The sequence below is a fragment of the Oncorhynchus nerka genome, linkage group LG26 (assembly GCF_034236695.1).
Source record: "Oncorhynchus nerka isolate Pitt River linkage group LG26, Oner_Uvic_2.0, whole genome shotgun sequence".
Classification (NCBI taxonomy): Eukaryota; Metazoa; Chordata; class Actinopteri; order Salmoniformes; family Salmonidae; genus Oncorhynchus; species Oncorhynchus nerka.
The window spans coordinates 38,711,074-38,725,621 of NC_088421.1; the positions used below are offsets into that span (position 1 = coordinate 38,711,074).

At 41.8% G+C, this 14,548-nt stretch overlaps 1 protein-coding gene across 2 annotated transcripts; it reads right to left on the bottom strand.

The window, feature by feature from the left end:
• Positions 1-396: 396 nt before the first annotated feature.
• LOC115115660 (transcription factor Sox-9-A-like) lies at positions 397-4,687 on the bottom strand. Of its 2 annotated transcripts, none has more exons than XM_065010634.1 (3): positions 3,885-4,687; positions 3,318-3,565; positions 397-2,817 (listed from the first exon to the last, which is right to left on the bottom strand). In XM_065010634.1, the coding sequence occupies exons 1-3, from the start codon at positions 4,322-4,324 to the stop codon at positions 2,042-2,044; spliced, it is 1,464 nt and encodes a 487-aa protein (XP_064866706.1). In that variant the 5' UTR covers positions 4,325-4,687; the 3' UTR covers positions 397-2,041. The 2 variants fall into 2 exon arrangements, with proteins under 2 accessions (XP_064866706.1, XP_029500006.2); XM_029644146.2 differs by having other exon boundaries at positions 397-2,814; positions 3,885-4,686.
• Positions 4,688-14,548: the final 9,861 nt, after the last annotated feature.

A 14,548-nucleotide genomic window follows, 5' to 3' on the forward strand; every position in this document is an offset into this window, starting at 1 on the left:
AGTATCTACGTAGGTGACAGGTTATAGCATAGGAACTGGCTAGTCTATTTACATGGATTCAATGTTGTACAATGTTAATATTGTTTTGTGTTTTGTTTCTATTTTAGATAGAGTTTTTCTTTATTTTATAAGTTAAGTGTTTTCTCCTGTTTGATGTTCTGCAGTGGTTCTGACCTTCTTAATGTGATTCTGAGACATTAGATGACTTCTCCATCTTACTGTTTTCTCTCAGCGTGGGTCGACTTCCCTTACAAAGCATTGCATTATGGGTATAAAGGAACCCCACTGCTCCTAAGTTGACATGATAGAGACTTCCAGAAATGTAGTGGATAAAACTGTTCACCCCCCTGCTAGGGTGCATGTATATACTGAATCTAGAATAACATGATCTGAATATCTGAAACAGAACCATAGAGTTTATTTTCAATATGTTTTCTTTTATTGCAAACAATATAATACAAAAGATAAGCTTCTTTTAAGACAATGGCGTGTTTTACCTAGGAAAACAAGAATTCAGTTGAATTACAAAGATGCCAACATGAGAACTAAGATATGGAATAGAGAATAAAGAACACAACTTTTTTCAAAAACAAAAAAGTATGCTGGTGATTCTATAGAAAGACTGCAGCCACAGCTCCAATAACCATGATATCCATCTTCACACTGCAGCCACAGCTCCAATAACCATGATATCCATCTTCACACTGCAGCCACAGCTCCAATAACCATGATATCCATATCTGTCAGAATAAAACAACGCCCAGCTTTTTCTTTTTTCCATATTTCAGATCAAGTCTGATCACAATCACAATTCATCTGTACACAACTAGATCATCAAAATAACTATTTCAACTGAAATCATTTACAAATTATAAATAAACAAAGATGCTTAGAACAATTTGTACCACATCGAAACAGCTAACCCATCTGCAGAAGAGTTCATATTTTCTCATCTCAATTAGTCGCTGCTGAATTAAAAAGGAATACAATGCAAAATAGTTATTACTTTTCAAATAAAATTAATTGCTAATGAATAAATTAGATGTTAAGACTGGAAGGAATAAGAGGCCAGAGGAACGACAACTGGAAGGGAGACTGCTGGGGGTCAAAGGCCGCTTCCTGTATCTCTCCACAGACAGGAAGTGAGAACTCAGCTGTGGTTTCTAGGCTACACTGCTGCGCTAGCATCGCTAATGCAAAGAGTCTCTCTACTGCGCTTCAACAGGCACCAACGGCATGAAGGCAATACAAAGCATTTCTCAGTCACATCTACCAACACAGTCAGTAAGGCCCCTGGTGTAACTATATGGCACTTTCTAATGATATTAGCATTCCCAACACAATAACTTGCGCTGATGTGTTAATTGCTAACGCAGCAACAAGAAAATAGCGATAATTTGTCTAATTCACTGATGACATGGTCACATAATAAGTCACGGCCATAAACTATTTAAACACCAACTTTGCTCAGTTCTTATAAGATCTCGTAAACAATTACAGTAAGATATGTACATGAGAATCAAAGCAGAATGAATTAAAAGAGGACAGGCAGTGAGTAGGGGGACTATTTTCTTTTGACTTCCTGTTCCTGTACAAAAATACATGAGCGAGAAGTAAGGCCGCGGAGGACGTTGTTCACCTAAAGCATCTCTTCCTCATTAAACGTATAAATCCCCCGAAAGATATAGTACCAAAAGACAGTTCAGAACACATACACAGTACATACTAAAATATTTATAACAAATATATCCTCACGGAGGATTCCTCTTTTCAAAACGGAGTTTCTTTGAACATTATACCTATAAAAATATAATCACAACTCCGGGCGTTAAAAAAGGCACTGTCGTGAGCCGTTGTTCCCAAGATAATACATGGTCATTACTTTTAAAAAGTTCTTGAATGTTTTTATATTGGCGGTGGAGGGTGTGTTGGCGTAGAGGCCTGTGGGCCCCCGAGGATTCTGGGAGATAAGAGTCTCTGGTAGGAGATGGGTTCTTATGGGACAGTCTGTGCTAAGGGCTGACCTCTAACTTCTGGACTCTCAGGGCCTGGAGAGCTGTGTGTAGACAGGCTGCTGCTCCCAGTGCTGTGGACTGTGGGTCTGGGTGGGCACCGAGGGCACTCCGGTGGGGTCGGCGATGGGGGTATACATGGGCCTCTGGCTGGGGCTCATATAGCTGCTGAAGGAATAAAGCCCTGAGCCTTGGGCACCTGCATGGCTATAATAAGAGTTGGCGCCGCCCTGGTGATCAGAATAGTCATACTGGGTGCGGGTAATGGAGGGGTAGGATGAGGCGCTGTAGTGCTGCAGGTTGAATGAACCATAGGTGACATGCTGGGGAGGGGAGCCCTGCTGCTCACTGTAGTGACTGGGGCTCAGCTGCTCCGTCTTGATCTGAGTGGTTCTCCCCTGGCTCTGGCCTTGCTCTCCCCCAGTACCTCCACCTCCACTCAGGATGGAGATGGGGTGCTGCTGCTGCTTGGACATCCAGCCATGGCCTCCAGCACCCACCTGGCCAATGGAGCTGATGCCGCGGTAACTGCCCGTGTAGCTCGTCTGGGCGCCGTTGATGCCGGGCATGCCGGGGTGCCCGTGGGGCGGTAAGTACTGGTCGAACTCATGGACATCGAAGGCCTCGATGTTGGAGATGACGTCGCTGCTCAGCTCGCCGATATCCACGTCTCGGAAGTCGATGTTGAGCTGGCGGCCCGTGCCCTCTTGCAGGGGGCGGCCCTCACGCTTCAGGTCGGCCTTGCCCACAGCCAGGTCTGTTTTGGGGGTGGTCGGTGGTGTAGGTGGGCCCTGGGACTGGCCTGCTGGTCGAAAAACAAAGAGTTAATCTCACTGCACACCATCATGATATTATTGACACAAATGATGCAACCAGGGAGCTAATAAAGATATGCTTGGAAATTAAGAAAGTGCAGATAAGATTTCGGAGTTTCCTGCCATGAAGGGAATGGTGCCATTATCTAATGTGCTTTAAAGAGGAAGAGATAAGTGGGCAGAGTAAAGACAGGTGGTAGATTTGCATGATGGCTTGTAAAAACCACAAATCATTGACAGGTGTGTTAGTTCATGAGAGCCCTAAAGGCACTGATATTCACGTTCCGAATAGGATAGTAGAGGCATTTACAATATAAAGATATATATATATATATATAACTATTTTATTTCACTGGCATAATAGTGATTCCCATTCTACTTTAACATGATTATATTATAACATGATTATATCGACCAAAAGCAAGTTTGAGTAAACCTGGTATTATCTAGAACGACAATTTAATGAATTGTTCGAATTAATTGTTCTTACCTGAATGTTCACTGGGAGAATGCACTTCGCCCATGCTGGACGCGGGCGAGTCGGCTTGCTGGAGAGCTTTAAATATGTCACCGGAAGAGATGTGGGTTTGTTCGCCGTCCTCTGGCTCGCTCTGCCCGTTCTTCACGGATTTTCTCCTTCTGGGCTGGTACTTATAGTCGGGGTGATCTTTCTTGTGCTGCACCCTCAAGCGTTCAGCCTCCTCTACGAACGGGCGCTTCTCGCCTTCGTTGAGTAACCTGGAACAAGTATCGTATTATATTACACGTTTTCGAAGTGTTGAAACAAGTACTGTAATTATTCATATTATTATTAAGATGTTATTATTATAGCCCAATATTTGAAAACTACAAATTCGAATCGAATTTATGCCCATAGTTTACACTATTGAATTGCAAATGTAGCTTTACACCAGACATCCTTCCAAATAACTGATTCACACTGCTATACATTCAGGCTTTATCTAAGAAGCTATTTGTGAATAGCACAATATTAGTTGATCAAATTAAAAATATCCTCAACGACGGGGAAAAGTGATGATAAGGAGTTGTAACCTACCTCCAGAGTTTTCCCAGGGTTTTGCTGAGTTCTGCATTGTGGAGATGTGGGTACTGGTCCGCCAGTTTCCTCCGGGCGGCTTGAGCCCACACCATGAACGCGTTCATGGGTCTCTTGACATGGGGCTTGTTTTTGCTGGAGCCGTTCAGTCGGACGGGCATGGGCACCAAGGTCCAGTCGTAACCCTTCAGCACCTGAGACACCGCATCTCTGATACATACAGGGAACTTGTCTTGGTCAGCCTTCTTGAACTCGCCGAGCACGCTGTCTGGACCCAGTAAGAGATGATTATCGGACGGCCTGGTATTCTCGGTGTCGGAACCGGAGCCAGACGGGCACGGCGAGCCGACCGAATCCTCAGACATGCTGGGGCTTGGAGCGTCAGAGAAACACTTCTCCTGTTCGTCTGTCATCTTCAGGAAGGGGTCGAGTAGATTCATGCGAAAAAAATGACCGCTGAGCTAATGAAATGAATTGCTCTTGGAGGGAAAAATTCCTTCCTATCAAGACTTTAGAATCCAACTGCTGCTGTGCCCACGGGCTGCAATGAATGTCACTGAGTTCGGTGCTCAAATTGGTTGACAAAGATGCACTCCTGCAAACTGTCAGAATGTTAATGTGAAGTCCTTCCAAAAGTCGCCTATTCAAAGCACGTTTTCTTGCGACCCGATGGAATAGGCACGCTGCAAACGCACTGTAATGTATACTTCTCTTGGAAATAAAACAATTTCTGACATAAAGTCGCAATTTAATGTTCGCGTCAAACTTCCAAGATCATTGAGAGAATTATGAATACACTTTCAGTGTGAAGCCTGTATTTATAGACTGGTCCAAGTCAGGAAGGAAGCGATTGGGTGAACATTTTTAGGAGGCGGAGACGACATTTGACTCTGCGCTCCCCCCAATCTTCAGTCAACAACAGAGAGAGGGACATAACACCAAATAAAATATGTTAATTTGTTAAATTATTTTTACTTTGTCGGAAAATGTTCTTTTGTTCAATAATTCATCATTTATTCCTGTATTATAAGCATGTAATCATAGAGTCATATTGCCTAGATACTTGTTTGTGTTCATTATTGGTATATTTTACTCAAAAAACGAAATATACAAATGTTCAAATATATATTGTCTGGTGTAACCACCAGTTTGTCATGTGTCCATCTTTCGATGAAAGTATTAAACATAAAAACATGACCAACTCTATTGTCTTTATTCAAGTACATTTTCTTACTTTATTGTTTGTTTTTATTTATTGTAGCACTTGTATTTTCAATAGAAACAAACTAAATTAATTCTGAAAATACATCTAAGAGGATGTAGAGTTTCGTTTTGAAATGGATACTAGACTAGCTAATTTCATATGAAGAAGTACTGTTACTGAACATGATGTGGCATCTCAAATATTCAGCCAAAGAAATTGTTATACTGATGTAAATTGGCCAGGCCTATTAACCTACATAAAAAATAAAGTATCTGCATAATATAATTCAGTAAAGCCCATAGTAGATGTCTTGTTTTTGTGGTATCTCCTGCTGAATGCTTTCTGTAATTTGATGTGGATTGTTACACAACACCGACTGCTCTCCGTGCCACCGCACTGCAGCACCGTCTATTTTGACCAATAGGGGGAGACAACAGTCCAGAAACTCCACTGAAGGTCTGTGACGTCCCCATAATGTCAGCGGTGAGTAGACCTACAGATGATTAGAAATGAATGCTCATCTTCATAAAATAATGTCGAAAATACTTTATAATCATAGTAAACATAATGGTCGCCCTCACCATGTTTGTAATTGTGGGTATATAAGGCCTATAGTTCCATAAGTAAGAGCTACATAGGAACCGCAATGAGAGATACTTCTAAATTCACTCTCTCCTTCCGCACATATTGTATAATGAGTCAATTATGTTTTACTAATTGTTAAAGTGACACTGTATCTATATGGCATAATATAGTGTTAGTTGGCAAATACATGTTTTCTTATAGGCCCTACAGCTAATAGTGTTTATCAACTTTATCTCTCTCTCTCTTCTCTATCTCTCTTTCTCTCTCTTTCTCCTGCTCTCTTGCGCTTTCCCTCTCAATTATAATGTTTGAATTGAAGGTGATTTATGTCTCTCTCTCTTTCTCGCTGGTCCAGTATTTGCTCATGTTAAATGTTGTTTTCAAGACTACTCCTCAATACTTTCGATTTCACTGATGTTGATTTCGAACAATTATTAAATATATATTTAGGTCGTGATCATTATTATATGGTAATACTAATTACTACAACACCATCAATAATAACACAAGTTAAATCATCAATAACACAAATAATCAAAGCATGAGCTGCTTCACATTTCAAACTACTGTATTATAACATTTGATTGACATGAAAAGCACAAAAGTAGGTACCACCCAAATAAATAACGCTGCCTAAATGAAACGAAACAAATGTGTCACCAGCAGTAAGGTCAACCTTGTTGGGCGAGCGCCAGAACTTGTTTGGTCTGCGACAATGGGCGCTTTGTAGAGAGGGTTCAGTCACTAATCCGGGTATTTCATTTTAGAAACCTAATCCGAATATAAAGTTCCACATACACATTTTTAAGGTTGAAAAATAATGTTATTTGTTCGATGTACTACGCAGTGCTGTTATACATTATTCAGTGACATCATAAACTCTAGAATTTAGCAGAAGCAATGATGGTAATGATATTTATATAATCATGTTAGTAATACTGATGATAATAATACTAGTAATAATAACAATAATGATAATAACAATGTATCATTACACAGTTCTAATAATGTGTTTACTTTTTGAGTTGTTACTGTGATTGAGTTGTGTAGTGTGTGTAATAGTGTGTGTAATAGTGTGTGTAATAGTGTGTGTAATAGTGTGTGTAATAGTGTGTGTAATAATGTGTTTACTTTTTGAGTTGTTACTGTGATTGAGTTGTGTAGTGTGTGTAATAGTGTGTGTAATAGTGTGTGTAATAGTGTGTGTAATAGTGTGTGTAATGATGAGCAGTGAATGTTTGGGACAATTGTTGTGGAAATATCATTTTCAGCATAATGTGTTGGCACATGAGCTTTGTTGGGCTACTTGAAGTTTGACACCTAATAGATTGAAGATGTCTTTCTCCCAACTCTCCTTATGGTACGGCTTCTGATGTATTCAATCAAAAACATTAAGGACGTTACAAGACGATAGAGAAACCAGTGGATTAATGTTCATGTTTCATGTACAGTGTTTCTATTGCTTACATATTCAAATCAAATCAAATCAAATTTATTTATATAGCCCTTCGTACATCAGCTGATATCTCAAAGTGCTGTACAGAAACCCAGCCTAAAACCCCAAACAGCAAACAATGCAGGTGTAAAAGCACGGTGGCTAGGAAAAACTCCCTAGAAAGGCCAAAACCTAGGAAGAAACCTAGAGAGGAACCAGGCTATGTGGGGTGGCCAGTCCTCTTCTGGCTGTGCCGGGTAGAGATTATAACAGAACATGACCAAGATGTTCAAATGTTCATAAATGACCAGCATGGTCGAATAATAATAAGGCAGAACAGTTGAAACTGGAGCAGCAGCACAGTCAGGTGGACTGGGGACAGCAAGGAGTCATCATGTCAGGTAGTCCTGGGGCACGGTCCTAGGGCTCAGGTCCTCCGAGAGAGAGAAAGAAAGAGAGAATTAGAGAGAGCATATGTGGGGTGGCCAGTCCTCTTCTGGCTGTGCCGGGTGGAGATTATAACAGAACGTGGCCAAGATGTTCAAATGTTCATAAATGACCAGCATGGTTGAATAATAGTAAGGCAGAACAGTTGAAACTGGAGCAGCAGCATGGCCAGGTGGACTGGGGACAGCAAGGAGTCATCATGTCAGGTAGTCCTGGGACATGGTCCTAGGGCCCAGGCCAGTTGAAACTGGAGCAGCAGCATGGCCAGGTGGACTGGGGACAGCAAGGAGTCATCATGTCAGGTAGTCCTGGGGCATGGTCCTAGGGCTCAGGTCCTCCGAGAGAGAGAAAGAAAGAGAGAAGGAGAGAATTAGAGAACGCACACTTAGATTCACACAGGACACCGAATAGGACAGGAGAAGTACTCCAGATATAACAAACTGACCCTAGCCCCCCGACACATAAACTACTGCAGCATAAATACTGTAGGCTGAGACAGGAGGGGTCAGGAGACACTGTGGCCCCATCCGAGGACACCCCCGGACAGGGCCCCCGGACAGGGCCAAAAATATTCCTGGATGTGGTCTACTGTATGTTTGAACACTAATCTCTAATGTGGTCTACTGTATGTGTGAACACTAATTTTTAATGTGGTCTACTGTATGTGTGAACACTAATCTCTAATGTGGTCTACTGTATGTGTGAACACTAATCTCTAATGTGGTCTACTGTATGTGTGAACACTACTTTTTAATGTGGTCTACTGTATGTGTGAACACTAATCTCTAATGTGGTCTACTGTATGTGTGAACACTAAACTCTAATGTGGTCTACTGTATGTGTGAACACTAATCTCTAATGTGGTCTACTGTATATGTGAACACTAAACTCTAATGTGGTCTACTGTATGTGTGAACACTAATCTCTAATGTGGTCTACTGTATGTGTGAACACTACTCTCTAATGTGGTCTACTGTATGTGTGAACACTAATCTCTAATGTGGTCTACTGTATGTGTGAACACTAAACTCTAATGTGGTCTACTGTATGTGTGAACACTAATCTCTAATGTGGTCTACTGTATGTGTGAACACTAATCTCTAATGTGGTCTACTGTATGTGTGAACACTACTCTCTAATGTGGTCTACTGTATGTGTGAACACTAATCTCTAATGTGGTCTACTGTATGTGTGAACACTAAACTCTAATGTGGTCTACTGTATGTGTGAACACTAAACTCTAATGTGGTCTACTGTATGTGTGAACACTACTCTCTAATGTGGTCTACTGTATGTGTGAACACTAATCTCTATGTGGTCTACTGTATGTGTGAACACTAATCTCTAATATGGTCTACTGTATGTGTGGACACTAATCTCTAATGTGGTCTACTGTATGTGTGAACACTAATCTCTAATGTGGTCTACTGTATGTGTGAACACTAATCTCTAATGTGGTCTACTGTATGTGTGAACACTAATCTCTAATGTGGTCTACTGTATGTGTGAACACTAATCTCTAATGTGGTCTACTGTATGTGTGAACACTAATCTCTAATGTGGTCTACTGTATGTGTGAACACTAAACTCTGATGTGGTCTACTGTATGTGTGAACACTAATCTCTAATGTGGTATACTGTATGTGTGAACACTAATCTCTAATGTGGTCTAATGTATGTGTGAACACTACTTTGCTGGATCCACGGTTCAGAACAACATACATAGAAACAAACTAAATTAAAGTGCTCATTGAAAATCTGAAGGTTTCGCTTCAGCAATACTGTATATGGTCCATAAAAAGGACAGTGTGCCAGGATACGGCCTCACCTGTGTTGCTAGGTAACCTCCAGGGTCACGACCTGGCATTTTCATTCAAATGAACCCTGATTGGCCTGACAGCCGTACCTGTAATTACAATGCTCCGTCTCATTGGCTGACTGGAAGTGGTGCCGGCCAAGCAAGTAGGCCCTCTGTCTGTCAACTCAAGCTGGATGACATAAGCCACAGAAACACTATACCCCCAAAATACATGTTGGGGATAAGGAGATAATTAGATATGTTTGGGGTTAGGTTGTTTTTGTTTCATCACCAGTTGGAAAAGGTATAATTATCCTGATTTCAGAGCTCATCAAGGTAATACGAGTCTAATAACTGCAGGCTTAAGCCATTACACCTCACTGTTTGTCGAGAGGTTTGTTCAACTGTTGAGATGTGATACTGTGATTTCTGCAGAATGTGCACAATGCATGTCCAGGTTATTACTACAGTAAGTGGCATTTGGAATTATACTCCTCTGCTTACTAAACAGATTAGCGTATACAGTACCTGTTCCTCACAGAACTATATGTCTCTATGATGACATGCTCACAGAATGTCAAGAACTATATGTCTCTGTGATGACATGCTCACAGAATGTCAAGAACTATATGTCTCTGTGATGACATGCTCACAGAATGTCAAGAACTATATGTCTCTGTGATGACATGCTCACAGAATGTCAAGAACTATATGTCTCTGTGATGACATGCTCACAGAATGTCAAGAACTATGTCTCTGTGATGACATGCTCACAGAATGTCAAGAACTATTTGTCTCTGTGATGACATGCTCACAGAATGTCAAGAACTATATGTCTCTGTGATGACATGCTCACAGAATGTCAAGAACTATATGTCTCTGTGATGACATGCTCACATAATGTCAAGAACTATATGTCTCTGTGATGACACCCTCACAGAATGTCAAGAACTATATGTCTCTGTGATGACATGCTCACAGAATGTCAAGAACTATATGTCTCTGTGATGACATCCTCACAGAATGTCAAGAACTATATGTCTTTGTGATGACATGCTCACAGAATGTAAAGAACTATATGTCTCTGTGATGACATGCTCACAGAATGTCAAGAACTATATGTCTCTGTGATGACATGCTCACAGAATGTAAAGAACTATATGTCTCTGTGATGACATGCTCACAGAATGTCAAGAGAGAGGGATGTATTTGAATGAGGTATAATTCACTATGGTCTGTGTTTAGTATAACAATGATAGTAGATATGGTCCAGTACATCCTGTAATGAATACTCAGGGAGAAAAAGGTGTAATGAATACTCAGGGAGAAAAAGGTGTAATGAATACTCAGGGAGAAAAAGGTGTAATGAATTCTCAGGGAGAAAAATGTGTAATGAATTCTCAGGGATAAAAAGGTGTAGATTCACAAGCAGAATGCGGCTGGTGTTTATTTCGCCTTCGCAGAAGGCAGGATTCGTGGTCACAGGCAGACAATGGTCATACACAGGTAGGCAAACAGGCAGGTGAATCAAAACTAGGACTGAAGGCTATAACTGGGTCTCACAAACGAGCTAGGAAAAGGCTGAGTAAAGTCAAAGCAAACAACACCTCACAAAGGTACAAACAGAATGAACTGAACTAAATAAGGAGCTGATGAGACCAGGTGAGTAACTAACACAGGTGAAACCAATTAACAAAAAAGAAAGACAGGGCTACGTTCAAGAACACAAAGAAACAGAACACAAGGTTGACTAAGAAAATAAATACAGAACCTTACACATCCAGCATGAGAACAGGTTAGTAATCCACTCTCTGTACTCCTGTCAATCAATCCATCAATCAATCAAATGTATTTAAAAATCACTTTTTAACATCAATTAAGAATAAGTAATTTACAGCACACAGCTGGAAGGAAAAACCTAGTGAAGTACTAGGCTCAGAGGGGAGACTCACAGAAGTAGGAGAGAGGGGGACAGAACTGGGACTGTCCTCCCCTCCTTTCCTCTGGCTGGGTTGGCAGTGTTGTGCCCCACTGACAGCCCATAGTGGTGGTTGAACCAGGGGGGTGGAGATAGCCCCTGGGCCAGGCCCAGACTGTGATGCCCTGCAGACAGCCCATGGTGGTGGTGGAACCAGGGGGGTGGAGATGGCCCCTGGGCCAGGCCCAGACTGTGGTGGTGGAACCAGGGGGGGGTGGAGAAAGCCCCTGGGCCAAGCCCAGACTGTGGTGTTCATCCTTGGGCCACCAGCCTTTAGATACCAGTAGGCCTTGGGAAACTTCTCAGCTTGACTTCGAGCCACAGTGTTAAAAAATGTGGGGAAAACACTAGGAGTAAACTGCTAAATCATGTCTTTCACCCGTCCTCACTCTCGCGGATTCCACTGTAAATATTTGAGCTGACCAGCGTTCTCTTTTTGAAGGTGGGTTTGTTTGTGTGTGTGTGCATGTGTGTGTACTGTATTTGGATGTGTTTTAGTGTGTACTGTAGTTGGATGTGTTTTAGTGTGTACTGTAGGTGGGTGTGTTTTAGTGTGTACTGTAGTTGGATGTGTTTTAGTGTGTACTGTAATTGGATATGTTTTAGTGTGTACTGTAGGTGGGTGTGTTTTAGTGTGTACTGTAGTTGGATGTGTTTTAGTGTGTACTATAATTGGATGTGTTTTAGTGTGTACTGTAGGTGGGTGTGTTTTAGTGTGTACTGTAGGTGGGTGTGTTTTAGTGTGTACTGTAGTTGGATGTGTTTTAGTGTGTACTGTAGGTGGGTGTGTTACAGTGTGTACTGTAGGTGGGTGTGTTTTAGTGTGTACTGTAGTTGGATGTGTTTTAGTGTGTACTATAATTGGATGTGTTTTAGTGTGTACTGTAGGTGGGTGTGTTTTAGTGTGTACTGTAGGTGGGTGTGTTTTAGTGTGTACTGTAGTTGTGTGTGTTTTAGTGTGTACAGTAGTTGGATGTGTTTTAGTGTGTACTGTAGGTGGGTGTGTTACAGTGTGTACTGTAGTTGGGTGTGTTTTAGAGTGTACTGTAGTTGGATGTGTTTTAGTGTGTCCTGTAGTTGGATGTGTTTTCGTGTGTACTGTAGTTGGATGTGTTTTAGTGTGTACTGTAGGTGGGTGTGTTTTAGTGTGTACTGTAGTTGGGTGTGTTTTAGAGTGTACTGTAGGTGGGTGTGTTTTAGTGTGTACTGTAATTGGATGTGTTTTAGTGTGTACTGTAGTTGGGTGTGTTTTAGTGTGTACTGTAGGTGGGTGTGTTTTAGTGTGTACTGTAGTTGGGTGTGTTTTAGAGTGTACTGTAGTTGGATGTGTTTTAGTGTGTACTGTAGTTGGGTGTGTTTTAGTGTGAAACTCATTAACAGAGTTCCTCCTTTTCCACAGCAGCTAGACTTTAGCCTAGTGGGCTAACACAGTTTTTTGGCACATAGGAGACACATGTTCAAACCCCTAAGCCGTTCTCCATGTACCCGGACCATGTGACCGGAAAAACACTTGATCCTGGATTTTCCTAGTCAGGTCACATGGTCAGAAAAAGAACACATTCATACTGTATATCCATGAGCTGTCTGAGACATCTACACCTAGCCCCCTCCCATTAGTGGATCCCAGCATTCAAACCATATAAATATCACTACTAGAATGGACAAAGCCCTCAGTCAGGATTCCAAGGGTGGTTTGAATCATATAAATACAATTTCATCACAGCACATTGACTTGAATGAGAATGACTGTTCTAGTCAGTCTACTTCTAGGATTCAAACCATCCTGGGAGTCATGACTGGGCAGTCTAGCTAGGTCACAGGGGACCTCATGAAAGAGCTGACTGAGAAGGGTTTCTAGCTGTGTGGCCAGAACCGAGGAAGAAGAGGCCAAAGGTTTGTTTGGGGTACCTGGTCCGAGACCCGTGAAGAATGAGAGGAATTCCTACAGTGATAGATGATGCGGGAGAGGTCGGGGAAGGAAAGAAGGTTCTGGACCAGCAAGAACCTTGACATCACACCTGTCTGGGACATTCCTCCACTAGTGCCAGCTGCCCAAGGCATGGCAGGAGGTAAGGATGCTATATTACTCCACTTGAACTTTTCTTCCGCCTGCTTCCACTTGTTTGCTTTACCAGAGGAGTGACTACTTTGTCATTATTCAATTGCACAACCCTTACAGCTGTGTGTGTGTGTGAGTGTGTGTGGTACTGTGTGTGTGTGTGTGTGTGTGTGTGTGTGTGTGTGTGTGTGTGTGTGTGTGTGTGTGTGTGTGTGTGTTGTGTATGTGTGTGTGTCTGTGTCTGTGTGTGCCGGTGTGTGTGTTTGACAACCCAAATGGCAGTTACAGTGTACCTCAAGGAGCTGTCAGGGACCCGTCACGACTCCATCTTGATGGATGTTCCGTCTTTTACCAGATCAGAGGGTTTTGGGCGCACGAGATGCTGTTGATATTTTCCAGAAGGGAAGTTTAAACAGGACTTATCAGAAACATGGCCAGGGCAGAGGTTGTCCCTCTTGCTTTCTCACACCTCCCCGCCATCTCGCCTCTAATGTCTGGACCAAAGAGCTGGTTGAGACTTGGAGAAAGTTAGGTCAAAATGTCTGAAGCAATGAGCTGGCTGACACTTAGAGAAAGGTAAATTACATAAAATAAAATGTAATTTATCACATGGCCTACCTTTTATTTATCATATGCGCCGAATACAACAGGTGTAGACTTTACAGTGAAATGCTGACTGACAAACCCTCCCAACGATGCAGAGTTAAAAAAGAATAATAAAAAATGAAATAGTAACGAACACAAGAGGAATACAGTGAAATACCCAAGAATGGGGCTATATACAGTACCAGTACCAGATCAATGTGGATCTATATACAGTACCAGTACCAGATCAATGTGGATCTATATACAGTAGCAGTACCAGATCAATGTGGATCTATATACAGTACCAGTACCAGATCAATGTGGATCTATATACAGTACCAGTACCAGATCAATGTGGATCTATATACAGTACCAGTACCAGATCAATGTGGATCTATATACAGTACCAGTACCAGATCAATGTGGATCTATATACAGTACCAGTACCAGATCAATGTGGATCTATATACAGTACCATATCAATGTGGAGCTATATACAGTACTAGTACCAGATCAATGTGGATCTATATACAGTACCAGTACCAGATCAATGTGGATCTATATACAGTACCA

What these genes read in the sequence shown, in the direction of transcription:
- LOC115115660 (XM_065010634.1), bottom strand. Translation starts at nt 4,324, where the DNA reads ATGAATCTACTCGACCCCTTCCTGAAGATGACAGACGAACAGGAGAAG. An exon ending in ACCCTGGGAAAACTCTGGAG is followed by an intron (nt 3,566 to 3,884) that starts GTAGGTTACAAC and finishes TACTTGTTCCAG; the next exon opens with GTTACTCAACGAAGGCGAGA. An exon ending in TTCTCCCAGTGAACATTCAG is followed by an intron (nt 2,818 to 3,317) that starts GTAAGAACAATT and finishes TTTTTCGACCAG; the next exon opens with CAGGCCAGTCCCAGGGCCCA.